The sequence below is a fragment of the Oreochromis niloticus genome, linkage group LG12 (assembly GCF_001858045.2).
Source record: "Oreochromis niloticus isolate F11D_XX linkage group LG12, O_niloticus_UMD_NMBU, whole genome shotgun sequence".
In the NCBI taxonomy this organism is placed as follows: domain Eukaryota; kingdom Metazoa; phylum Chordata; class Actinopteri; order Cichliformes; family Cichlidae; genus Oreochromis; species Oreochromis niloticus.
This window is the reverse complement of record NC_031977.2, coordinates 38,116,074-38,143,836: the sequence shown is the minus strand read 5'-3', so window position 1 is coordinate 38,143,836 and position 27,763 is coordinate 38,116,074. Positions and strand designations below refer to the sequence as shown.

The 27,763-nt window shown below is 46.7% G+C and overlaps 1 protein-coding gene across 3 annotated transcripts; it reads left to right on the top strand.

The window, feature by feature from the left end:
- Window positions 1–212: 212 nt before the first annotated feature.
- Window positions 213–27,649, top strand: adam9a (ADAM metallopeptidase domain 9a). 3 transcript variants are annotated; one of them, XM_005460084.4, is made up of 24 exons: window positions 213–654; window positions 12,983–13,083; window positions 15,123–15,181; window positions 15,664–15,742; window positions 16,967–17,043; window positions 17,835–18,033; window positions 18,240–18,305; window positions 18,380–18,451; window positions 18,811–18,980; window positions 19,082–19,163; window positions 19,401–19,534; window positions 19,611–19,782; window positions 20,272–20,364; window positions 20,514–20,618; window positions 20,707–20,797; window positions 20,879–20,984; window positions 21,322–21,505; window positions 21,609–21,689; window positions 21,772–21,877; window positions 21,959–22,106; window positions 22,258–22,360; window positions 23,366–23,395; window positions 23,648–23,706; window positions 24,864–27,649. In XM_005460084.4, exons 1-24 carry the CDS (start codon window positions 570–572, stop codon window positions 24,931–24,933), a joined length of 2,472 nt encoding a protein of 823 aa, XP_005460141.1. In that variant the 5' UTR covers window positions 213–569; the 3' UTR covers window positions 24,934–27,649. The 3 variants fall into 3 exon arrangements, with proteins under 3 accessions (XP_005460141.1, XP_005460142.1, XP_019202099.1); XM_005460085.4 differs by lacking the exon at window positions 23,366–23,395; XM_019346554.2 differs by lacking the exons at window positions 213–654; window positions 12,983–13,083 and adding an exon at window positions 14,130–14,183.
- The last annotated feature ends 114 nt before the right edge of the window (window positions 27,650–27,763 follow it).

The window sequence follows — 27,763 nt, the reverse complement described above, 5'->3', positions numbered from 1 at the left end:
CTTTTGTGCACTTCTGGTAATTTGTGTGAGGTCCACATCCAGTAATCAAATCAATTTTTTAAATAATTTTTAAAATCTTTTTATATTCATTGATATTCGTGTTTACTGGAACATTATTAAGACAGACTTGTTGATTTTAATTTTATGATTTTAGTTTTGTTCCTCTCGAGATGATTGGTCTTGGGTGCTCTTATTTTGAAGAACCGCACAGGAAGCTGCGGCTGTTTCCGCCAGCTTGCTTCATCTTCAGTCGAGTTTCCAAGGAGAGAAATATCAGCCGCGCGCGGAGAGGACGCGCTTCAGCTCGGACGGGACTCCTCAGAGCAAACACCCACACACTCGGCGCTGACCTTTGACCTCTGGGACATTTTGGGGTCCGGGCGGGAAGCTCGCGGACGGTGTAGAGCCGGGACAGGCTGCCATGGCCCGGCCGAGGAAGAAAAGCTGCTCTGGGTGCTGAACATGAAGCTCCGCGGGGGGAGACAGAGAGAGCACAGACTGCAGTAACACGGAGGGAGAGGAGGGACTTTAATTCAGGAGAGAAGAAGAAGAAAAGGAGGAAGAGGAGGATGAAGATGGGAGGGATAGTGGAGCTGCTGGGCATCAGCTGGCTCCTCTTCCTCCTGCTGCTCATTGGAAACGGTCACTGCAGAGGTGAGAGGGGTGAGGAAGAGCACGCTGAGTGGGAGGTTTATCGGGCCCTGTGAGGGACACTGACCCGGGGTATCATGGGAGGTGTAGTCCACCCTCAGCTGCTCTGACGGTCACTGCCAGCAAAAATCTGTGAAATGTTCCTATAAATGTGTCCAAGTTTAATCTTCATCGGAGTGAGAGGACTCTGGCTCCTGCCTCCCTCTGTGAGCACGCAGGTGAGCGCACAGGTAGGAGTTTATGCAGCACGCTGAGGTTCCATCGCTAATAGTTAGCTCTAAGGTTTCATGTTAAATGTGGTCAGAGTTTCACAAAGTGACGGGCGCATGTGCAAAAGTAGGGTAAAGCACTGGGTCGGGCCCCTCTGCAGCTTCCTAAAGTCAGCCAATTAGACGAAAGAGTATGGGGGCGGGGCTCAGACAGGAAATGAGGATGAATGGCAGGACAAATGATGATGACTGTCGTCCGTAAACCTGTGTCTGATGCAGCGCTTCTCTATAACCCTGATGAACAGCTGTTTAAAGCCATTTAATATAACTGTTGCTCAGGTGTCCAAGTACCCGAGAGCTTTAGACTGGTGAAGCTGAGGCTCAGGACTTTTGCACAGAGCGATCCAAACCAGCACCAGATCATTTAGTGACCTGGACCTGCTCATAGATCCTCTCAGACCTTCTCGGAGCTGAACTTTGGTCTGTCTTCCTCCTGACTCCGCCCACCAGGGACTGAGAATGGCGTCCTGTGCTCTGCGGCTCCTCTGGGCCGGAGGACAGAGGCGGCCTCGAGCAGGGAGTTCAGGTGTCCTGGGATCTTATTCCTAGGTGAGGGGAAAGTGGAGCGTGAGCACTCAGACCTCTGGAGGGATCTTGGAGTACAGCCGCTGCTCCTTCGTTTGAAACGACTCAGTTCAGGTGGCGAGGACGTTTCCTCAGCGCCTCCTTTTTCCCGGTACATTGAATTGAAAGGAGACTCTGGGTCAACACGTAACTGCTGGACAGATTTTACTCCTGCCCCGGCCAGGGAACGCCTGCTGGGATTTCCCAGGAGGAAGTGGTGCTTAGTTTACAGAGCTGTGGGTTTCAGTTTTCAGGCGTGCTTCAGTCACAGCTGCCTTTTCTTTCTGGAAACTTTATTGAAACAGCTGTGAGAACAGCCACACTGAGCTAGCAGGTGACCAAACCGCGTGGTTCCTTCCTGTTCAGCGCCTGGTTCTGGTTCTGGCTGAGCGGAGCTGAATAACTAGCGTGCTGAGACCAGTGCAGCGTTTCCATCCTCAGCCTGAAAGTGCAGTTTTTGTTCATCATAGTTATATCTACCAATCTGCAGGCGGATCATTTCCATTTCTTCCCGTATTTGTGAGTCTTTCTGTGTTAGCCTGTGTGAACATGAACAATGGTCTAAGCTAACTTGTTGAAACCCCTGGGAGCTGACATCCAGGAAACAGGAAGACAGGAAACTCTTCTTTGCTCGGTTTGAGGTTTCTGCACATGAATCTGATACTAATCAGTTTTGTGATTTCCTGTTCTGTGATGTGGTTTCAGAGCAGCGAGTCAGGCAGTCAGACCACAGTGCAGAAGTTTGTGTGAGGGCGGAAAACCTCCTTAACCATGAAAGGAAAGTTTTAACAGCTCCTGTTTAGGATATCTGGTGTCACTATGACAGTTTTATGCATAGAGTACATTTGATAACATTAATATTGAATATGCTGAACACTGAGGACACAAACATAAAAACCTGCGTGGGTTTAGCTGAAAGCTGCAAATAAAACTTGACAGAGAGGAAACGGTGTGCAGCTGAGAGGCGTGACGAGGTCAGAGAGGTGAACTAACAGAAGGATTCTAACGGTGATTCTGTCTTAAACTGGGAGCCAATGGCGTGACTTCAGTCCCGGGGTCACGTGGTCACATGTCAGTGGTCACGTCCTGCAAATCGAGCGTTACAATAATCTAACTGAAAGCATGGACCGGTGTCTCTGAGTCAGTTTGGAGTAGAAACTGTGAACACAGGTTAGATCATCACAGGAAGTGACACGTACAGCTGTGTATCGTCTGCATAGAACAGTAACCCCAAGGCTGAAGCTCTCAGTTCACTTAGTTCATGTCCATGTTTGGACACACCTGTGCTGTCTTACCTGAGCTCAAGGCACTGCTGAGTACTCGCCGTGTGTGTGTGTGTGTGTGTGTGTGTGTGTGTGTGTGTGTGTGTGTGTGTGTGTGTGTACGTGTACAGGTTCTTACTATCTTGGTGGGGACCAAAATCCAGGTCCCCACGGGGTTGAAGGCATTTTTCACACTCAAAATGTGGTTTTAGTGTCAGGGTTACAGTTGTGGGTTATGGTTAGAGTAAGGGGCTAGGAAAAGCATTATGTCGATAGGATGTCCCCACCAAAATAGCAAACCAGGTGTGTGTGTGTGTGTGTGTGTGTGTGTGTGTGTGTGTGTGTGTTACAGTAAAACACGTTGACGTTTCTGCTTTTTGAAAAAAATCAGATAAAAAAAAAAAAAAAAAAATGAAACCAGTCCTTTCTGTGAGAAGTTTCCACTGAGTCGTCCAGAGTCTGAATGAATCACTCTCTCTCTCACACACACACACACACACACACACACACACACACACACAGTTTCCCTGAATCATGACTCATGGTGTTTTTCCTGGATCCACAGACCGTAATCACAATGAAAGCAGCTTCAGGGTCTGATAATGTGAACCTGCAGTTTTCTCAGTGCCCAGCAGAGGGGGAGTCGTTTGGCAGTACATCAGAGAGGGCACAGCCATCTTTTAAATACAGTCTGATCGGGGTGGCTCCTCCTCCTGAGTGGCTGATCGCAGCTTCTCCTTCTTTAAATGTGTTTAAATCCATTTCTTGGGGTTTATCGTGTTTTACTCAAGTCTTCATTTAGTTCATTTAGTTTTTACTGTATTTTATTCTCAGAGCTTTTTGCTCGTCTCGGTGTTCCTCATGGTTCCACCTGAGTTAGGTTTTTTTAAAATCTGTGGTTGAGATTATCTTTGGAGTCACTTTTCCAGGGTTTTCCTTCTGGGGTCCCTTCGGTAGGGATGAGCAGCAGCTCTTGACGTGACGAGCCGGTGACGAGAATAAAACCAGCAGGAAGCAGTGAGAGTGCTTCCTGTTTGGAGGCTTCCTGCCCGGCTTCAGGACGGCGAGGTCGTTAGCATCAGACTGCAGGTGTTGCTGTGGCTACAGATTAACACACACACTCGTGTTGGACACCATGCTGTCTGTTGTTGTGAGCAGATGGCGAGAAATGAAGAACAGAGAGTGTGTGTGTGTGTGTGTGTGTGTGTGTGTGTGTGTGTGTGTGTGTGTGTGTGTTCTCTATCAGCTGACTGTGGTCAGACTGTATTTGACAGGCTGTGCAGGATGAACCACCGCTTGTGATTTTGTCTCCTGAGGAACAAAATACAGTTCAGAGCTTCCTGTGAAATGTGTGTGATTTGAGCTGCAGTGTGACACTGATACCTGTGTGTGGATCAGCTGCTTTGTTACAAACAGGAGCTGCTGAGGACGCTTTCAGCTGCTTTACAGGAAGCAGTGGAGCTGTTGTAGCAGCGCCGTAAGGAGCTTACAGCTCTGCGGCTGGATTTATTTTCTTTCACTGAGCTCATTTCCAAACAGGCCGTCATGTTGCTATGAGCATGTTTGCTTTACTTTATCAGCTCAAAGATAAAGAAGGAAAACAGAAGAAGGGTGAGGCTGAATGTCAGCAGCAGACCTCACAGGCGGGGTGGCGGGTTCAAAAGTCCCGCCTCCCATCAAGGAGGAAATCTGGAGAGAGAATGTGGTGCGATGGTGTGCGGGGACGGCTGAAATGAGGATTCATTGATGTTCTGCTGAAGGTCTCACTGATGCTCCTCAGACTGCAGTGTGTGGAAACACACCCAGCTCACACGCAGGAAGTAGAGCCGCACAGGAGTGTCATCAGAGACATAAAGATGAGTTTCATGTGTATAAAATCCAGATTCTGGATCGTGTCTGTGGACCATGTGTGACACTCAGACTCACACAGACGTAACTGTGAAGCTGGGTTTAAAAAATGAAGAGCTTAAAGTTTTAAAAACATGATTAGCGCCATCCTCTGTCAGCACAGGACGTGATGTCATCTGGTTGGTTGGTTGTGGCTGACAGACATCGATAGCTCAGAGGAAAATAAGGACACTGAAACTAAACATCAGTGTGAGGATCACCGTCGTGCTGCAGCGATGAGTTCATGTTAAACATGGACGTCCACTGTCCGTGCCTTTAACAGGAAGTGGCTGTTGGCTGTGTGGTTATGGAGGACCACAAGAGCCACGCGCATCGAAATAAAAATCTCTGTGCTTTAATAATGAATTGTAGAATTAATTCTGCAATTGTAAATTCATTTTTGAATTCCAATTTAATAAACTGCATTTCAAAATCCTTTTTCCAATTGCATTTCAAAATCCTTTTTCCAATTGCACTTTAATAAACTGCATTTTAAAATCCTTTTTTCAATTGCACTTTAATAAACTGCAGTTCAAAATCCTTTTTCCACTTGCAATTTAATAAACTGCAGTTCAAAATCCTTTTTCCACCTGCAATTTAATAAACTGCAGTTCAAAATCCTTTTTCCACTTGCAATTTAATAAACTGCAGTTCAAAATCCTTTTTCCACTTGCAATTTAATAAACTGCTCGGTTTGAGGTCAAAATCCTTTTCCACCTGCAATTTAATAAACTGCAGTTCAAAATCCTTTTCCACCTGCAATTTAATAAACTGCAGTTCAAAATCCTTTTTCCACTTGCAATTTAATAAACTGCAGTTCAAAATCCATTTCCCTTTCCTGTTCGCTCCGGGATTAGCTGCTGGATTAGCTCCTGGATTAGCTGCTGGATTAGCTCTTCGATTAACAACTTGCTGGAGGCTATTCAAATTAGCCACACCGTGGGATGTAAGGAGCTCTCTGATTGGTTGGTCAGACACAGGCTGTCTGCCAGGCTGGATTTTTCTAGCTCATAGCTTCGCCCTGCTACGAAGCCTGTGTGCTTGTACAAAGGCCGTTCAGCGTCGGGATTTACACTCGGCTCGACACGGATATGTGAAGAATGAAGGGACCCTGCAGCGAAACGGAGAGCCAACCTCTGACTGAGTGCCTGTCTACACAGTCTGACCACCTGTTGAAGGTAAGGTGCTAACGTGGCTAACGCTAGCATCACCGCACGTAGCCCCGTTATTTTAAGATCATCTTAGCTAATGAAAGTTTTACGTCGCAGCTGTACGAGCTCGCTACGTGTTTTGTAAGCTGCTGTGCTCTTCACAAATAAAGCTGGAAGCAGCTCAGACTGTTAGAACCAGCACTGAGGCCCGTTACATTTATACAGTGTTAGAGCAATGGCTGCAACCTACAGCCTTTAAAATAGCGATTACAATGCTGACAGTAAACTCGTCAGTCCAGATGTTACCACATTACTCTATGGTACTTAGAGTTAAAAACAACTGAGACAGGCTGATTAAAATAACAGCTGTCAGTTCTCTCATTCCTTATATCAAGACTGGAGATCACACTACTGATTTCAGTTCATTTAATATGTGAGTGCACAGATTCATTCTCAACTGGACATAAATGATGATCAAAGGTTGTATATATGATGAATTCATCAAATCCCAGCCTCTAACACAGTGCGCTGAATCTTAGCTTTGAATGTCCAGTATATTCTAATCAGTGCAAATGAAGCATTCACTGAACCTATAGTATCTACACCTGTGTGGCAAATGTGTGGTAAAGATACAGATAATGAAATTTAATTATTAATACAATATACATCATGAAAAATGAAAGCTGAAATTGATTCAGTTTAGTACTTTTCTCTGTATGCTCTGTGATTATAAAGGCCTTAAATTCTGTGATATATACTGTAAATGATTTTCACAGAGGTCTTAAAGTACTTAAATCACTGCTGATAGTCTGGTTGTTTATATTTTCACATGTTTTTGTGTCTGTAGGGCTGTTTGATGACGATTTGGACTCCTCTGGGAGATGAGGACACACCCACATCTGTTCCATACTGCAGCCATTGATGGTGTTACAGCTCTGAGTCAGCTTTGGGCCATCAGATGCACACACTGGAAAACCAGCACCTGGACTTCATGCAGGAGAGACTGCCTCAGTGATGGACTCTGCATCCTCTAATCTCTTTCTTCTTTAACACACAATTAAAATCACTCCAAAAGAGTGTAAACTTACTGAGGAAGTCTCTAAGTTGTACACATTTGTACATTTACTTGTTTTATGAGTTATTTTTAAGAAGAGTAAAGTTATTCACATAAAGTTGTTATTCTTCTGTATTTATTCTTTTGTATCATGTACCACAGTCATACTGAACTTTACAGACCTGGTGAATTGGAGAAAACAAAGATCACACACACACACACACATATACAGTTAAGCCCATAATTATTCATACCCCTGCCAAATTTTGACTTAAAGTTACTTTTGTTCAACCAGCAAGTTCTTTTTTGACCAGAAATGACACAGGTGTCTCCCCAAAGATAATAAGACGATGTACAAGAGGCATCATTGTGGAAAAAAATATTTCTCAGGTTTTATTTATATTTTAGCAAAAAGTATCATGTCCAGAATTATTCATACCCTTCTCAATAATCAATGGAAAAGCCTTTATTGGCTATTACAGCAATCAAACGCTTCCTATAATTGCAGACCAGCTTTTTGCATGTCTCCACAGGCATTTTTGCCCATTCATCTTTAGCAATGAGCTCCAAATCTTTCAGGTTGGAGGGTCTTCTTGCCATCACCCTGATCTTTAGCTCCCTCCACAGATTCTCAATTGGATTCAAGTCAGGACTCTGGCTGGGCCACTGCAAAACGTTAATGTTGTTGTCTGCTAACCATTTCTTCACCACTTTTGCTGTATGTTTTGGGTCATTGTCGTGCTAAAATGTCCACTGGTTCCCAAGGCCAAGTTTTTCTGCAGACTGCCTGATGTTGTTGTTGAGAATCTTCATGTATTGCTCTTTTTTTCATGGTGCTGTTTACTGTGATTAGGTTCCCTGGTCCATTGGCTAAAAAACACCCCCAAAGCATTAGGTTCCCACCACCATGTTTGACAGTGGGGATGGTGTTCTTTGGGTTGAAGGCTTCTCCATTTTTATGCCAAATGATCACAATGATGCCAACATCATTGTGACCAAATAATTCAATTTTTGTTTCATCTGACCATAACACTGAAGACCAGAAATCTTCTTCTTTGTCCAGATGAGCATTTGCAAAGGCCAAATGAGCTTTGGCATGCCTTAGAAGTGCCTGGAGAAGTGGCGTTTTCCTTGGTTTGCATCTGTGGAACCCAACAGTATCCGTTGGACTGTCTGCCTTGAGACATTGCCACCAGCAGAGCCCAGATTCACCAGAATGGCCTTGGTGGTGATCCTTGGATTCTTTTTCACCTCTCTCACTATTCTCCTGGCCAGCACAGGTTTCATTTTTGGCTTCCGACAACGTCCTCTGAGATTTTCCACAGTGCGGAACATCTTGTATTTTTTAATAATACTTTGCACTGTAGCCACTGGAACTTGAAAACATTTGGATATGGCCTTGTAGCCCATTCCTCACTTGTGAGCAGCCACAATGCACAGCTGCAGGTCCTCACTGAGTTCCTTTGTCTTAGCCATGACTGTCCACAAACCACCTGCAAAGAGCTGCTGTTTTTCACCTGTTGAATTGATTAAAACAGCTATTTCCAATTAATCAGGGTAATTAGGATGCTTTAGAACAGCTTTGACTATTTGGAATGGTATGGAACTTTGGATTTTCCCAGAGACTGTGACAGTTTGTGAAGGGTATGAATAATTCTGGACATGATACTTTTTGCTCAAATGTAAATAAAAGCTGAGAAATATTTTTTTTCCACAATGATGCGTCTTGTACATCATCTTATTATCTTTTGTGAGACGCCTGTGTCATTTCCAGTCAAAAAATAACTTGCTAGTTGAATAAAAGTAACTTTAAGTCAAAATTTGCCAGGGGTATGAATAATTATGGGCTTAACTGTATATATCATTCAGCTTCAGCAGTATTTCTATTCATCTTATGAATTCCAGTCTAATGTCAATTCACTGAGTTCAGTTTTGGTCTTAAACTCCAGAGAATACCACCTGGTTCAACAATCTTTTTATCTGATTATTGGCAAAATGTTTTCTTCTGAAAGAAGAAAACATTTTGGGCTCAATTTCAGCCTCAGGCAAAATTGAGCCCAAAGAAACAACAACAAAGTTTAGTTCCTCTGGATTTTCCATGGAAAATTGTTTTATCACTCATCCAGGTGACTTCTCCAGTGTCACGGATGACTGATGAATGTATCTCCCACTGGAAACCATTGTGTCCAGTTAAAGTAACTCGACTTTTTTTAAGGAGAGTTGTTAGATGCTGTGCTCATGAGGACAATGAGTTTTAACTTGCAGCACAACACAAAGCTGCCATACTGGATCAACGATCAAAACACTTAATTGAGCAGAATTAAGTCAAAATGTAATATCCTCATATGATGACACATCACACATGATCCAGCATTGTTCTAAGAATGCAAACTTTCTTATTGGAAGTTTCCATAGCTGCCAGAAAGAGACAGATTTCTGTCTGGTCTTAATGAGTGGTCGTTGCTCTCTCGTTTTCTCTGGAATTGCTGCACAGAGGATGTAACACCCATGATAAGCACTGAGGTGTGTGTCCTTGTCAGGAATCAGCCATCCTCAGCTTCCAGGTAAGGAAAAGTGGAACCAGAAGATATTCAAATGCATCTCCTCACAGCTGCTGATGAATTCTACAAAAAACAAAGTTTGTTAAAAACATTTGCAGGTGAATCACCACTGATTTATCAGTGACATCCATTTACTCAAAAATTACTGACAAGTGGATAACTAGAATATATTTCAAAATGTCCTGTACAAAATGGAACTGTATATGACAAATGTGGTGTGGTGCTTGTGGAATTTTTAACAAGGACCCTACAAAACTTTACAGTACTCATGCTGCCAAACTTTTGACAGCTAGGTGTGCAGTAGGAATGGGTATCGTCACTTATTTCTAGAATCGATTCAATTCTGATTCACAAGGTCCCGAATCGATTCGATTAAATTCGATTTGAATCTGGGAAATTTTGACAGTCAGAAATATAATTCAGATCAATACATTGACATATTTTTGTATCTATAAAAAGGAAGCTGACACACGCAAGACTTTATCAAAGGTGTGAGCGTCACAGCAGATGCCTTTGTGTCAAAGTAGCTGAAGATAAAACAGAAAAACATGAAGGTGGTTTTCCTGGCCTGGGATTTTATAAAAATATTCTGCAGTACATCAAAAACAAAAGAAAACCATTAATCAACATATGAACGTTACCTCTGACGTTACAGTGGTTTTATTAGAGACACGGCTAAGCGTTTTGCATTTTGCATAATTTTAAAAAGTTTAAATTTGTTCAGTATTGAACGGCAGAAATTCGGTTTTCTTTTTGGAAGAATGTAAAACGAAAAAAAAACCCAAAAAAAAAACCAGCGGCCGACAGCGCTGTAAACAACAGTAGAGTTGTGCGTAACAACCAAGCGAATAATGCAGAAAACAGTACACAGAGAGAGAGAGAGCTGTGCATGAAGTGTGATTTTATCGTGGGTGAAGCAAAACAGTAAAAGTCAGAGGGAATTCATGACGATGTTTACGTGAAGCGTAGTTTGGATCTTCTTTTGCTGCTGGTTCGGTCAATATTGTTTGGAGAGAGATAAAACTAACAGCTTTAGAATCAGCGCAAAAAGGGCGTGAACACAAAGTGCTACCCACCGAAATATCAGAATCAGGGAGCTGTCGGCTTTCAGCACCGACCGTGTCCGTGCAGTTGTTGTGCCAGAAAGTGATTGCCGTCAGTGGGAACGCGCGCAGACACTTAAAGCTGCAGCGCCCGTCGGGTGAGAAAGGCGACATCTCACTGATTCTGATCCGCGGGTCCGCGCTGTGTGTTTACGTCCTTGTGCAGGATCCGTGTACGTTGTGAGGTTTCACTCGAGATTCTGGCGTTTCGGGCAAAATAAATTTATATTAAAAAAATCGATTCAGGATTTTAATGAATCGATTTCACGTTATCCAAGCCAGAATCGATTTTAATCGATGAATCGATTATTAAAACCCACCCCTAGTGTGCAGTTCCTGCTTTAAATGCATTCAAAATCTAAGTGATAAGAGGCCAGAAATGTTTGAACTCGCTTATGAACCTACATCACTGAGGCAGTCTCTCCTGCATGAAGTCCAGGTGCTGGTTTTCCAGTGTGTGCATCTGATGGCCCAAAGCTGACTCAGAGCTGTAACACCATCAATGGCTGCAGTATGGAACAGATGTGGGTGTGTCCTCATCTCCCAGAGGAGTCCAAATCGTCATCAAACAGCCCTACAGACACAAAAACATGTGAAAATATAAACAACCAGACTATCAGCAGTGATTTAAGTACTTTAAGACCTCTGTGAAAATCATTTACAGTATATATCACAGAATTTAAGGCCTTTATAATCACAGAGCATACAGAGAAAAGTACTAAACTGAATCAATTTCAGCTTTCATTTTTCATGATGTATATTGTATTAATAATTAAATTTCATTATCTGTATCTTTACCACACATTTGCCACACAGGTGTAGATACTATAGGTTCAGTGAATGCTTCATTTGCACTGATTAGAATATACTGGACATTCAAAGCTAAGATTCAGCGCACTGTGTTAGAGGCTGGGATTTGATGAATTCATCATATATACAACCTTTGATCATCATTTATGTCCAGTTGAGAATGAATCTGTGCACTCACATATTAAATGAACTGAAATCAGTAGTGTGATCTCCAGTCTTGATATAAGGAATGAGAGAACTGACAGCTGTTATTTTAATCAGCCTGTCTCAGTTGTTTTTAACTCTAAGTACCATAGAGTAATGTGGTAACATCTGGACTGACGAGTTTACTGTCAGCATTGTAATCGCTATTTTAAAGGCTGTAGGTTGCAGCCATTGCTCTAACACTGTATAAATGTAACGGGCCTCAGTGCTGGTTCTAACAGTCTGAGCTGCTTCCAGCTTTATTTGTGAAGAGCACAGCAGCTTACAAAACACGTAGCGAGCTCGTACAGCTGCGACGTAAAACTTTCATTAGCTAAGATGATCTTAAAATAACGGGGCTACGTGCGGTGATGCTAGCGTTAGCCACGTTAGCACCTTACCTTCAACAGGTGGTCAGACTGTGTAGACAGGCACTCAGTCAGAGGTTGGCTCTCCGTTTCGCTGCAGGGTCCCTTCATTCTTCACATATCCGTGTCGAGCCGAGTGTAAATCCCGACGCTGAACGGCCTTTGTACAAGCACACAGGCTTCGTAGCAGGGCGAAGCTATGAGCTAGAAAAATCCAGCCTGGCAGACAGCCTGTGTCTGACCAACCAATCAGAGAGCTCCTTACATCCCACGGTGTGGCTAATTTGAATAGCCTCCAGCAAGTTGTTAATCGAAGAGCTAATCCAGCAGCTAATCCAGGAGCTAATCCAGCAGCTAATCCCGGAGCGAACAGGAAAGGGAAATGGATTTTGAACTGCAGTTTATTAAATTGCAAGTGGAAAAAGGATTTTGAACTGCAGTTTATTAAATTGCAGGTGGAAAAAGGATTTTGAACTGCAGTTTATTAAATTGCAGGTGGAAAAAGGATTTTGACCTGCAGTTTATTAAATTGCAAGTGGAAAAAGGATTTTGAACTGCAGTTTATTAAATTGCAAGTGGAAAAAGGATTTTGAACTGCAGTTTATTAAATTGCAGGTGGAAAAAGGATTTTGAACTGCAGTTTATTAAATTGCAAGTGGAAAAAGGATTTTGAACTGCAGTTTATTAAAGTGCAATTGAAAAAAGGATTTTGAAATGCAATTGGAAAAAGGATTTTGAAATGCAGTTTATTAAATTGGAATTCAAAAATGAATTTACAATTGCAGAATTAATTCTACAATTCATTATTAAAGCACAGAGATTTTTATTTCGATGCGCGTGGCTCTTGTGGTCCTCCATATGTGGTTAGCTGCACTCACACAGGAAAATCCAGCTGTTAGCCGTGATGCTCGGGTTTGTAAAGCACTTCGTGAACGAGTCCTGAGTCAGGTGACAGGCGGTCCACCTCCTCTCAGCTGATGCGATGTTTTATGCAGTAAAATCTTTGCGTTCCCGACACGTGCACACAAAATGATGTGTTCAGTTCTGAGGCTGTGGCGAAGGATTTGAACTTGTTTACAGAGGAAACTGAACTGATTCGTTTCCCGTCTCCTCCTGCAGACTCTCACCAGACCGAGCACCTGTCCTCCTATCAGCTGGCTGTCCCTCAACCAATCGGAGGCAGGCTGAGGAGGGACGTGAATGGAAGACTGCCCAGTCAGGTTTGGAGGTTTTTATTTCTTGTTCATTTTCACTTACCTGTTTCCAGGTCACACAGAGAGGTTCACGTAAGACGATGACGAGGGCACCTCACAGGAAACAGCACCGCTAGCCACGGAATCGTAGGCGGGCAGACTCCATGTTTGCTGGTCCATCAGACCGAACAACCTCAGATTATTGTGACCCCAGTCTGCGTTAGGCGAGCTGCTGATTCCAAACTGATGGATTGTGTTGTTTTACTGATGTGACTGTGGCTGCACACAGATTTTAAACATTAGCTTAAAACCGTGTTTGGCTCGCCGCGAACACAAATCTGATGTCACGACGTCCATGTAGCAGCACGCCTGCAGGCTTCGTTTAAAGACGCTCGCTCCGCCTGTGCTGCTGTCCCTCCCTGCATGCTGCAACATGCTCACACACACACACACGCGATGATACACTCTGCTGGCATGTGCACTCTGCTCAGAGATAACACCCCTGTGAAAGTGTTGTTGAGACGTGTGTGTGTGTGTGTGTGTGTGTGTGTGTTCAGCGCTGGCTCAGCTCCAGTCTAACACTTACACCTGGAGTAAATCTGATCGGGTGTGTCGCTGCTCGCAGAGACTCGTGGCTAACACGTCACTGTGCTCGGAGCCGATTATCATCCAGCTGTGTCACAAACAGCTGGTCATTCCCGGGATCGTGAGATGTGAGCGCGCTCGGATCACCACGTTTTTCCACGTTTTACCCTGTGAAACTGTTGAACATGTACTTTCTCTGAAACTCGTCAGCATCGCTCACTTCCTGTGGAAACAGCTGACGGGGGAGAGCTCCTGACCTGTGGAGGCCCGTCGGACAAAAACGGGGCGCCACAGTGATGACCTCACTGCTCTCAGCGCCGATGGCTGCCTCGGGGTTCGTGACCCACAGAGGAGCTGAGAACGGATACCCGCTGCCTGCATAGGCGCACACACCTGGTGATGTCATCACCTGACTTCACAAACGTAACAGAAACGAGGTCAGCTGACTCTGCGAGGCGCCACGGGGACGCCGACCGAGCCAGAACCAGCAGCAGCTCTGCTTAATGAGTTTGAGCTTGAACTGTTTCCATGACAATACCATGGTATGTTTACAGATTTACCCGACCTCTGACCCCTGCTGTGTTAGAGGACGGATGAGCTGCTGCTGGCAGCTGGACGATGGAGGCCACCGCTGACTTCCTGTCCACACCAGCTGTCTGTGTGCGCTAATTATAGTCCCACTGACACACACACACACACACACACACACACACACACACACACACACACAGAGCCAGGTGAGTCAGAGGCTCAGGTGACCTGCTCGGCGAGCAGCGGGATGCGTGATGAAGGCGATGGCGTGCTGTCAGTGCAGATGTTTGGCTGCCCGTGCTTGAGCTGGCCCTTTTTTCCACCATGGCGTGACCTCAGAGCATCCGATGACATCAGCTGAAGTTCGGTTGTGTCAGCAGGGTGACTCGAGTTGACGAAGTCTTTGCTCACAGCGGATGGAGTGTGTCTTTAACGCACGCCGTTTTAGCTGTTTGAGCTAAAACGAGGTAAAAATGAAACCCTGAGAAGCTCCGTTTTTATCCCTCGATCAGCTTCATGCTCTGAAATAACCCAAAACACGGAGCAGGAAGTGGAGCCCACAAACATCACGGGTACAAAGGTAACCACTGCTGGGAGCGACCGTACGTCTGTCACATATCGGAGCTAACGCTAGTGTCAGTGTGTTTGTGCTGTTAGCTAGCGCCGTCCCTGTTAGCTAACGTGCTCCTCGTGAGGATTGAAGCTGTAATCCCAACGCTCATGTACCAAACCAAGCTTTGAAGGACGCCGGCGCTCTCTTAGCTCTGTGGCTGTGAATCCAACATGGCAGACAGGATGGCAGGGAATGAGACCTCTTGGTGTTCTGCTTTCTGATTGGCTGATCTCCACCTGCAGTCACTCACACATGCTCAATGTTTTATTCTACAAGCTGTCACATTTGGCATCAAATTTACCTTTGTGTGTGTGTGTGTGTGTGTGTGTGTGCGCAGGTGTCCTACATCATCAGTGTGGATGGAAGCGACCGCGTCGTCCATCTGGAGAGAAACGAGTAAGTTCTGATGACGGGCGGTTGTATTCTGGCAATCGTTCGATCGCTGAGATCGAAGCTCTAAATTACTTAAACAAAAAGATTGAAGTTTTTTTTTTTTTTCCATTACCAAAGAAGAGTATCTGTGTTTGATTTGTCCAATTTTGACACACACACGCACGCACGCGCACGCACGCACGCCGACAGACGGCTGACATGTTTTTTACTTCATGGCCACAAAATCACATTTCAGAGTCTGACAGGTGATCTCGAATGTCCTGGTGTGTGATTCTAAGTTTTTATGGAAACGCCACCAAGAATAACAGTGAGACATTTAAATAAACCTGTTTTTAATAACTGACTGAGCTCCAGTGGGAGTGAGGCAGGTGAAGGTGTGTTTCCTGTGCAGGTGTGAAGTGGCAGACTCACACCTGCACAGTGTTCACCTGCAGTCGAGGGTTCGGGGTTAAAGTGAAGTTGGTCACATGACTGTCCTGTTTCAGGCTGCTGCTGCCTGCAGACTTCACCGTGTTCTCCTACAGTCCCGACGGATCCTTGGTCACATCCACGCCACCTGTCCAGGTAACGCCCCGCCTACCTGTCTGTCTGTCTGTCTGTTGTATATGAGCCTCACCGGTCCTGTCAGCCAGTCGCATCGCTCAGACTCACCTGCTTTACAAACGTCCCGCCCTTTTCTTTCCTTTGTGGTCATTGCGGCGTCCATGCCACTGAGAACAAAGCGCATGCGCTCTGTTTCTCTGCAGACTTCATTAAAGCAAGGCTTTCCCAGAGAGAGGTGCATGCTGGGAGTTGATACTTCCTGTCAGCTGACCTGGGTTGTGTGATCTTTGAATGATAAATGGACTGTAGGTGTGTTTGTTTGGAGATGGTTACCATGGCGAGGGTCTGGGTTCGATCCTGTGACTAGATGTCACTTCCTGTCACTGTACAGAAACACGCTGACTCCTGCTTCCTGTATTTAAACTTGAGTCAGCTGGTTCGGGCAGAGCGTGATGGGCGGGTGGAGAGCTCGCTGCTCACTGCACCCACAGAGGGGAGGAGACAGAGCGAGAGCAGCAGACCGCTGAGATACAAAACTAAGACGCCGCTGACCATCCGTGTCTGATCATTCTCTGCAGGGAACTTCACAAAGTGCATTCTGGGTAAAGTTTGAGCCTCATGTGACACGGGCATCTTCGTTGGTCAGGAAGGTGACGGGATCACCTTCCTGACCAGCAGGAAAAGCCCTCCAGGGGTCTCCATGGAGACTGATGTGTCATCAGGTCGATCAGGTCAGGTGACGTGCTGATAGGTGGAGCCTGAGATCCCCGTCCTGTGAGTCAGCGCAGACAGGATGGGTTCAGACCCGTGGGCCACGTCTTGACCACCACAACTCCATGAGGACAAACAAGAGGAAAAGGAAGTGATAAAATGATGAGCTGGTGTTCCTCAAAGTCTCTCTCGCACACACACACACACTCTCACACACACACACACTCACACACACACACAGACACACACACACAGACACGACCCACGCACACACACACACACTCACACACACACAGACACACACACGACACACACACACACACACACACAGACACACTCACACACACACAGACACGACACACACACACACACAGACACACACAGAGGAAGTGTGTGAGCTCCGGTGGAACTGATACAGCAGTAATCGCTGCAGTGATGTCACTGAAACAGTCACAGCAGTGTGTGTGGAGAGGAGGTGTGGTGGCGCCCCCCGCTGGTGTGTGTGGGTGCTGCAGTCACCTCTATGTGTTTCAGGACCACTGTCACTATCGCGGCTTTGTCCAGGGCGTGGAGGGCTCGTCCGTCGCCATGAGCATCTGCAACGGCCTCAGGTAATACACACGCACACATAGACGCACGCACACACTGACAGACGCACAGACGCACACACAGACACACACTGATAGGTTTGTAGCTTAAACCTATTCGCTGGAACGTTAAAGGCAATGTGATTACACAGCAAGCAAGACACGAAGTAGGCCAAGTTCTTTGTGGTACTCATGCATGAGGGAGGCCTGCCTGGAGCCAAGTGTCGTTCCACCTACTTGACCTCCATCAGAGACTCTCAGCCAGGTTCCCCATAGCACTCCTTTTATTGAGGTTACTTGAATATGCATAGGGTCATTAACATATGATGTATACATACACACAAAGGGTACCTTGCCTGTGGTTTTGCAAGTGTGTGTGTGTGTGTGTGTGTGTGTGTGTGTGTGTGTGTGTGTGTGTCCTCCTGCTGACCAAAGGGTCGTAAACGCAGGAAGCTTACATCAAAGGAAGTAGATCTTCCAGATAGGATGTATCTACTATAAAACCTCCCCCAACACAAAGTGGTTAGAGGTGCTCAGGATCAAAGGAATGGCTTTGATAATACTGCTTGAACTAAGACTGTACAAATTTAAGAAACACAATGGCAACATTCAACAATTAGACCAACACACACACTGTGTCAGACTGCTGCTGTAAATGACGTGTTCGTTAAATCTTCAACACTCTCATTCCTCCATAACGACCTCGCTCGCTAAAAGAACTTTCTGATGCTGAACAAACGGGGCGACTGTTTCAGACTCGCCTTAATCCTCGCCATGTTTGATGGACCCGTGTGTGTGTGTGTGTGTGTTTTCAGAGGAGTGATGCACCTCAGTGGTGGCAGCTATGGGATCGAGCCGCTAGACTCCGCCCCTGACCAGCACCTGGTGTACCGCTTGCAGGATGTGACATCACAGCCCCGAGGGTGCCAAACGCCGCACTACGAGCATGGCCACGACTCTACAGAGCGTGCTCAGTCCAGCTGGGAGGAGATCCCTCACGGGCAGCACAGACGGGTGCGTTTTGCCTCACGCACACGGTGCACGCCGACTTCCTGTCCCCTGAACTTTGACCTGTACCAGCTCTCCAGCTCTGGAGTCATGCCATCATTCCTTTACAGTCTATGCTGACTTTACATTCGTGTGTCGAGCGGCGATGATGGAGCGTCAGCAGCGTGAACGCCGCCGTGCGCTCTCAGAGAGTAACCGTGTTTCTGTTCCAGGTGAGGAGAGCCGTCCTCCACAAGACGCACTACGTGGAGCTGCTGCTGGTGGTCGACAACGACAGGGTGAGGGCACGACACCGGGTGGAGGTGGACTGCTGCGGCGGGCGGCGTGTAACCGTGTGTTTCTCTCTCCTCAGTTTAACTTCATGAGCAGGAACGCGACGGCAGTGAGGGAGGAGATGGTTCTGCTCGCCAACCTCGTGGACAGCGTGAGTGTCACATGTTTCCTCCACGGCTGAGTTAGCTTTGTGTCAGGGGAATCGTGCACACGGCAACAGGAAGTGACTTTCCTTTCAGCTCGTTTGCTCTCGTGTGGTTAAAAGTAAATAAATAAATGTTCTTAAAATGAATAAAGCATAAATAAGAGGAGGAGTGTGTGTGTGTGTGTGTGTGTGTGTGTGTGCGTGCGCGTGTGCGTGTGTGTGTGTGTGTGTGCGTGCGCGTGTGCGTGTGTGTGTGTGTGTGTGTGTGTGTGTGCGCGCGTGTGCGTGTGTGTGTGTGTGTGCGCGTGCGCGTGTGCGTGTGTGTGTGTGTGTGTGCGTGCGCGTGCGTGTGCGTGTGTGTGCAGATCTACATGCAGCTGAATATCCGGGTGGTTCTGGTTGGTTTGGAGATCTGGAATCAGCAGAACCAGATCAGCACTGACGGAGCGGCCGGTGAAGTCCTGAATCGCTTCACCCAGTGGAGGGAGAAGGAGCTGGTTCCTCGCCGCCGCCATGACTCAGCACAGCTCATCCTGTCAGTACACACACACTGTTTCTGTTTTGTTTATTACTGCATGTGATTGGACCGTGTATCAGGTGATGATGATGATGATGATGATGGTGGTGTCTTTGCAGGAGGAAGAATTTCGGGCAGACGGCCGGGATGGCTTTCGTCTCCACCGTCTGCTCAAGGAGTCACGGAGGCGGGATCAACGCGGTACGCCACCATGCGTGCACACTAAATACATTCAGTTTTATTAAAAACACCAAAAACATTATTAAAATGAATGTTTCTCCACCTGTGACATCGATTTCACTCTGAATCAGACGTCTGGGAGAAAGATCACGAGAAATAAATAGATCTGGATTCTGCTAATGACAGCTTTAGAAGGAACTCCATCTCCCAGGGTGCATTTCAGTGAGACGTGACTGAATTGTGCTCTGTGTCCTTCAGTTCAACAACAACCTCGTGGTCTCGTTCGCCTCCATCGTGGCTCACGAGCTCGGCCACAACCTCGGCATGAACCATGACGACGGCCGACAGTGCACGTGCCCCACCGGTGCCTGCATCATGAACTCCGGAGCCACGTAAGACGCACACGGCGGGCTACGCCGCACGCTCACACACACTCACGCCTAACGCATCTCCTCACGCTCTCTGCAGAGGGTCAAAGAACTTCAGCAGCTGCAGCGCCGATGACTTTGAGAAGATGATCCTGCTGACGGGGGGGGCGTGTCTGCTGAACGTCCCGCGGCCTGACGAGGCCTACAGCGCCCCCTACTGCGGAAACAGGCTGGTGGACTTTGGGGAGGAGTGCGACTGTGGCTCAGAGAAGGTGTGATGTGTAGAGAGCGAGTTAGACATGTTTGCCTTACATTAGATTTGACCCTCTTTGATACGACGTGTGCCGAAACAGCGACGACGCTCCTGTCAGTCGGTTTGGGCCCAAACAGACAGTCACTCAGTGATTTATTACACAACTCGAGCTCCTCATCAGCAGGAAGTCCAACGTTTACGCCGTCCACGTGTTCCACAGCTGTGCAGTGGACCAGCTGGAGTTTTTGCCAGTCCAAATCTGGCTCCCGGGCCTTATGTTTGACATCCCTGTTTTATATTAACGTCTCACTGTTTTTGAGTTTTCCTGCACACAGAAAATGAAGATAAAAGAGCCAAAAGTTTAGATTTGTGGGTTATTTTTACATCTTTGTGCGATTTTCTAACGTTTAAAATGATTTTACACCAGAGACAGAAACTTCCTGTCTAAACCCGGTCACGTGATCAGCCGTGTGTGTGTGTGTGTGTGTGTGTGTGTCCGCGCGCGCAGGAGTGTGAGGAGGACCCCTGCTGTGAGTATCGGACCTGTAAGCTGAAGTCTGGAGCTCAGTGTGCGTACGGCGAGTGCTGCTCCAACTGTCAGGTAAACACAGCGAGTCTCGTGACCTCGTGACACACACACCTGTGTGTGTGTTGGGCTCTGTAACTGTGTGTGTGTGTGTGTGTGTCTGTGTCTGTGTGTGTGTGTGTGTGTGTGTTCGTGTTCGTTCTCGTGTTCGTGTTCGTGTTCAGTTCCTCCCGGGGGGAACCGTGTGTCGCGCGAGCACAGATGAGTGTGACCTGCCCGAGTTCTGTAACGGCTCCTCGTCCTTGTGTCAGAGCGACGTCTTCATCCAGGTGAGGTCCGCTGCTTTTACCTGAGCAGGTGAGCTGCTGGCTGAGCTGTCCTTCATCACATCTGTGTGTGTGTGTGTGTGTGTTTCAGAACGGGCAGCCCTGCAGGAACCAGGAGGCCTACTGTTACAACGGGAAGTGTCAGCACTACGACAGCCAGTGTCAAGCCATCTTTGGAGACAGTACGTACCTCTGCACGCCTTCATCTTCACTCCTCTACCTCATTACTCATTACTCAGCAGCTGACCCCCTCCCCCCCTCAGAGGCGAAGGCAGCTCCTGAGCTCTGCTTCAAAGAAGTCAACAGCAAAGGAGATCGCTTTGGCAACTGTGGCTACCTCAACAACGGCTTCAAGAAGTGCGAGAGCAGGTAACACACACACACACACACACACACACACACACACTTCATCAGGGTCCAGTGTGATTTAACGAGCCTGATGATGTCACACAGTTCAAGTCCTATGGAAGTTAAATACACCTCCAGCTTTGACCTGATGGTGGCGCTGTGTGATGTCTGCATTCCAAACGTCACTACACCTGTGTCGCTAAGAAACGGGGAAAACCTGAGCAAACTCCATCTCCCAGGGTGCATTTCAAAGCCCCGCTGTGTCTTTCCCACAGTCCGTATTCGAGCCTTCTCCTGAATCCTCCGATTCTTGTCAAACTCGCCGCTTCCGTTTTCCTCATCATGTTTGTCACCATAGAAACGCCATGTGTGGGAAACTGCAGTGCTCCAATGTTCAGGCGAAGACGGTGTTTGGCATCGAGCCGTCGATCATCAGCACGCCAATCGCTGGAGGGAAATGCTACGGCGTGGACTTCATGCTGGGGTCGGACGTCCCTGACCCCGGGATGGTGAACGAAGGGACCAAGTGTGGAGAGAACAAGGTGAGGAGGAGGGAGGAGGGAAGGTGAGGAGGAGGGAAGAGAAAGGGGATGAGGAGTGAGCAGATGAGGTGTTAAAGCTCGATTCTTCTTCTGCGGCGCTCAGGTGTGTGTGAACTTTGAGTGCCGCAGCGCCGACGTCCTGAGCTACGATTGCAACGTGCAGACCAAATGTCACGGACACGGGGTGAGTCACCTGCCTGTCCTCCTGCCTACCTGTCTGTCAGGTGCGTCACATGACTCAGGTGTCACCTGTCTGTGTGTCGCAGGTGTGCAACAGCAACAGGAACTGCCACTGCGACTATGGCTGGGCTCCGCCCTTCTGCGAGTTGTCAGGTTATGGTGGCAGCGTTGACAGCGGACCCACGTGGAACGGTATGTCACCTGGAGAACTCGGACTCACCTGAGGGCAGGTGTCCCGTGTTAACGCGCCTCCTCTGTGTGCCCCTCCCCCAGATAAGGACACGTCTCTCAGGGACGGCCTGCTCGTCTTCTTCTTCTTCGTCCTCCCGCTGCTCGCTCTCAGCGTCTTCGTTTTCCTGCGCAGGAACGAGCTGCTGCGGCGACTCGGGCTGAGCCGCAGGAAGAGGTCACAGGGATATGAGTGAGTGCACGCACACACACACACACACACACACGCTGCCACGACCGCGGGAGCCACATGTTCTCTGTGCTGCGTTCAGGGACACTCTGAGTATAATTGTAAACCATTAGCTGCACGTGTGGCGCTGCTCACACAGTCATGTCTTCCTCAGGGCTGACGGCATGGCTTCAGCCAATCACAGCAGGAGACCGCCTCCCAGAGCGCAGCCTCCATCTGTTGCCCGGGGAAACGCCAATAACATCGTCAGAGACGGGGTGAGTTTAGGGTTCGCGTGAGACTCAGAGTTTAAGTAAACATGCAGATGTGATTTAGGAGGGGGTGTTTCCCTTGTTTTACATACTCCTGCTTCACCTGTCCGTCCAGGTGTGTGATGATGTTTGTAGCATCATCAGTTGTTCCTGCAGCTTTACCCGGTTTGTTCTGTGTGAGCAGTGAGCGTCACAGAGACCCACAGCAGCAGCAGTACTCTGAGTGGGCGTGTCTACAGAAGATTAAAACTAAACATCTTTGAGGCGTTAGCGGTCGGAGAGCAGCGTCCTCCAATCTTCTTCTGGGCTCCTGTACGGGTGTGATGAAGGTGGACGGTACCCACAGAGACCAGTAAAGCTTTAACGTGCTGGACTCACTGCTGGAGCACCCGGTGGACGGTAGAGGAACTGCAGCTTTTAGCATGAGCTGCTGATGGCCAAAACATTAGAACCAGTCAGCCATGTAGCTGCTGATAGTGAACACAGCTGGTTTACACTTCACCTTTCTGCTCATATGTGGACCTGAGCAGCAGGTGGACACGCCCACACGGCCTCCTGCTGCTGCTGCTGCTGCTGCTGCTGATTTTACTAATGACACAAACCTGCTGTGTGACCCTGCTGATCAGGAGGCTGAGGATGGAGACGCTGATGATGCTCTCCTGGTAAGCCTCAGTGTAGAAGCTGAAGTCAGATGTAGTGATGAGCACACCTCAGCACGACAACACCAAACACAGTTATTGATCACTGTGTCGTTAGATGACCTCACAGGCTGGACGATCAGCTGATCACTTACAATCAGTGACAGACTGTACTAACCAACAGAGCAGCTAATCTGCATCAATCAGCATCTAACTGGAACTGAAGCGGCTGTCTGCACAGTTTATTGATGAGCTGATTAAGCTGTGTGATTAATCACTTTAGTCTGTGTGTGTGTGTGTGTGTGTGTGTGTGTGTGTGTGTGTTGATGGACTGCATGAGCTCTAACATGCTCTGCTCTCTCTCCATGTGAAGCACCACGCTGAGCTGCTGCCACCACAAGAGGTAAACCCTGCTTACTTCTCATTACCACTCTAACTACTGCTGCTGATGTAGTGTTAGCAGAGCTTAGTGCTGCGCTGTCTGCAGGTTAATCATCACAGCAGGAAACTAGAAAGCACCTTTCACTCACCCAATGACATCAGGTAAACTGGGAGAGTCAAACAGGGCAGGTAGATTGGGTGTGAGGGTTTGAATGGGACAATGACTCGCAGACTAGCAGATTTACCCAGGTGTACTTCCTCTGTGTGTGTTCAGGTAGTGGAAACCAGCCGGACGGCTCCTTCCCATGCTCTGAGGCCGCCGCCGCCTCCTCTGTAAGACGTCGCGCACCACCACATCCACCGAAACACAAACCGAAAACAATCTATACAAAACATCCACTCAGCTGCTGTGACATCACCTGCTGGTTTCTCACGTTTCTATTGTCACCGTCTTTGTTGCAAGAAAACTGACGTGGCGGTGAGGACTGGGTCCGACTGTGTAACCGCTTGCTCATTGGCTGATGACTTGCGATTGATAACTCATTAGCCAATGGAGAAAATACCAGGGTTATTAGCATGACACCAAGTGAGCAACTGAGCTCCCAAACTCAGACGTCAGTAAGCTGTGTTCCTGTTGTCTTATACTGGTTTCTCACAGGATGTCACATTAGCTGCGGTAACTCAAAAACTGTCATTCAAACCTGAAATGGGGAAACTTCACTTTCAAACTAAAAGTTGTATCTTTCCAAACATTTGACGCTGTAGCAGTATGTTTCATATGCTAGCCTTAAGCTAATGATTCTTAAAAGCTAAATTTAAGCTACTGAGTCTTAGATGCTAACTTGAAGCTAATTGGACTGGACAGTTAGCGGAATTCAAAGCTATACCTGTGGCTAATGCCAAATCGACTGTATTTAAAAATAATTTTAAGCTAACTGGACTGAAGCTAACTGTGAGCTTGCTGGTCATTAAAATGCAATTTAATTTTAAGCTAAATTGTCTTCTACTCTTCTAGATTTAATAAACCTAAAAGCTGCATTTAACCTAAGTGGATCTAAATATAAGCTAACTATAAGCCAGCGGAAGAAATTTTATTTACCCAGTAGCTAACCCCAAACTGGCTTAATTCATATATTAACATTAAGGTAACTGGACTCAAGAGTGATTTTAAAACTAACTAAACACAGACAGTAGCATTAATTTAACTTGACAAAGAAAGAAACTAGCTAATGTTAAGCTGATCCTAAACTGGATATAGCATCTTATTCCCAATAGGGCAACACTAGATGGCCAGCTAATGTTAGCTAACATTTATAAGCTAGTCTTTAGAGAGGCTAGATGCTAAGTGAACCCAGAAGCTAACTGCTGGTGTAGCTGTATCACTCCAGCAGTTTGAACTGTGGCGGAGTGATACGTCATCTCAAACAGAGAGTGCACGCTGTGGTTTTAGTGGCTAGTCACAATGAGTCTTTTTCTTCTTTCTTGCACAGAAAACCGAAACCTTCTGCTGCGTCACAACCTCTGGTGCCTCAAAGAGCTGCGCCTGCGCCTCCTGTTTAACCAGTCAGGGGTCTTCTAACAACACCTGGATGACCAACCCCCCCCTCCCCCATGCTTATCTTCAAACCCTTCCCAGCGAACTCAGAGCTAGTTCCTTAGCAACAGCCAGAAACAATTCTGTAGCCACGATAACCGCCAGCCGGCCAGACTGCACCGCCATTGCAGTAAAATGGATCCAGGTGGACCGGACGAGGAACTTTAAAGAACCTACAGTAACCCAGCAGGTCCAAACTGGAGCCGCTGCTGTTCTCTAACCTAACCAGGCAATCAGATTCTCCTAAAAGCACGAGTTCTTCTGATTGGATGATTTTAGGAGGCACGTTCTTCTGATTGGTTGGTTTTACGAAGCCTGCTTAAGTATTTTTCAAATTTCTGATTTAATCATGTGACCTTTCAAACAAAGTATAACAAGTATAGCAGGCCATGTGGGCCTCTCTCTCTGATTGGCTGGTTTGTAGTTGTGGGTGGAGCATGCATCTGAGCAATGGTTTGTTTCTTTTCTGTCTCTGAATGAAAACACTGATAGCACCGCCCGTCTGCTCAGCACTATTTTAGGAATGTAACGCGCCCTTGTGCGGTTTCGTGCCGGTGCGTTTGGTTTCTGCCGTCTGGCTCGCCCTGCGTTCGCCTCCCTCGCTCTTCACAGAACTGTAAATCTACGATATGCAAACAGCATCTGAGCACGTAGCTCCTCTGGTCTTAGTTCATCATGCGTCATGGCGCCGTCTCTGCAGGGAACGTACGCTCACCAGGCGAGGCTGCTCGGTATGCCTCTACTGTCCAGGTATTTCCACCAGTGGAAATATGATTCTGAGCTTGCAAAGCATTCTGGGAAACGTAGGCAGTCACATTTAGTACAAGCAAAGTGGATTAATCAAATATGGAGGATAAAGGATTCCTAATCATCTGTTAGAATTGAAACTAAATGAGATGATGTGAGTTCAGACCTGCACTGAGAACATGTTCACTGCAAGTCTGGGCTCAAACTGAACAGCAGTACCTACCAGCTCCACCCAACATCGTTTCTTTCTTTCTTTCAAAGACTTTATAAAACACTCTTATTCCTGATGATTATTATCAGTATGCCTGACTCAATGGGGCTTTTTTTTAAATCTGTCGCTCTTCTGTTAAGCTTGAAGCTTTTTGCAGATCCACATGTTCCTTCTGGGGGGACACAGACCCCCGTTTCACCAGTGTTTAAAAAATGAATTGTGTCCAGTGGAAGCAGAACTTTAGCAGAAACATGAAATTGGGTGTAGCCTGCTGAGCACTCACACTGAGAGTGCGTGACGGCGTCTGAAGGTGGATCAAAGTCCTTTAAATTCTCGGCAATAATGTCCCGAGAGCGTCCACGCTTCCTGTCTGGGTGAGCAGTGATCACGCTGAACTCTTCCCGCGTTCAGGGCGTCTGATTCAAACCAGGGATTTTTACACCACCGGTGAACCAAATGCTTGTGTTCTGCAGCTGACGAGCCTGGATGCACTGTGCTGTGTAACCACGTTGGTATTTTTAAATGTCTTTTTTCACTTACTTTGCTCTTTTGAGGGTTTTTTGCACAGAAACCGAGGACTCCACTGAGGATGTTGACGCGTCACTCACAGGGCTATTTTAGTGCCATTCGACTGTTCATGCAAAAAAAAAATAAACCGTAGTCTGTGCTGAGCTCCTGAGTGAAGACAGTCGGACGCAGTTATTTAAAGAGCTGAGAGCAGCTGAAGCTTCAGGTTACAGGCAGCTGCTGACGGCACCGTTTAAAGGGGACCCGTTTTTATTATTTCCACCTCTGCACTTTGTCAGAGTAGCTTTGTATGATTCACAACTTAAAATAATCCAATTTTTTCTAATGCAATCAAAGCTTCACCTCACAAAGCTTAAAGTTAGCTTAGAGTAATCTCCACGGTCCAGTTAGCTTCAGGGTGCAGAGTCAGTTTGGAGTTTGTGGGATTACTTCGCTCAGAATTTAGCAAAGTCTCTCCTCCTGCTTAAACGTGCTGATGTGAAAGGTTTGTGGTGTATATACGTTTGAAAGTTTGGCCATGTTAAATATGAATTTTACAATATTGTAAAATCAAAAGTCTTGGTGCTCGGCAGCCATCTTGGTAATTTAAAGTGTTTATTTCTCCAGGTTACGCTAACTTTAATATTCTAATGAAATTGGGTGAATACAAGTACTTTTCCCAAAAACCCCAAACAGGTACAAGGTCTCTGTCAGCACAGCTGGTGGTCCAGGTGGGAAAAGCTTTAAGTGTTATTTTGGGTCAGCACAGGCCAAAGTGAAGCGGTCCCCTTTAAAGCCGATCAGCCAATCAGACGTCCTCAGTGGGGTTACATTCATACTGAACCTGTGTAAAAGATTTCATTTTCTCTTATTATGAATGATTTTATAGCATTTATTTTTGCTTTTCACCTGTAATCTGTGGTCATTTGAACATTTCATTATTAACGTTGCTGTGTGGCGTGGAAGCCTCCGCGCTGACTGACTGATGATTTTTATGATTCGATGGATGATCTCTCACCTGTTGGACAACTTCCTGTTTCCTGTTGGACAGGTTCAGGTAGTTACAGCCAATGGAGCTCAAACTTGTGCTGCCTGCTGTGAAAACCAAACCTGGAAGAATAAAGGTCCTTCAGCTGAACATGATAATTTAATAAACTCTGTTCATACAGACTGTGATTTGTGGGCTTTCAGACTTAATAAAGGTGCACAGAAAATGGTTTGTCAGCATTCAGGTTCCCGTTAGTGGCGACATCCGTTTAATATACAGAAAAGCACTCCCAGCCTGACTGCAGTCATTGTCACACTTTCAATGTGAAAAACTCTTTTTGAAA

Bases quoted from the DNA above. Each gene is read 5' to 3' on its own strand.
- adam9a (XM_005460084.4), top strand. From the start codon at position 570: ATGAAGATGGGAGGGATAGTGGAGCTGCTGGGCATCAGCTGGCTCCTC. The intron at 18,981-19,081 runs GTCAGTACACAC...GTGTCTTTGCAG, and splicing joins GACTCAGCACAGCTCATCCT to GAGGAAGAATTTCGGGCAGA. The intron at 23,707-24,863 runs GTAAGACGTCGC...TTTCTTGCACAG, and splicing joins AGGCCGCCGCCGCCTCCTCT to AAAACCGAAACCTTCTGCTG.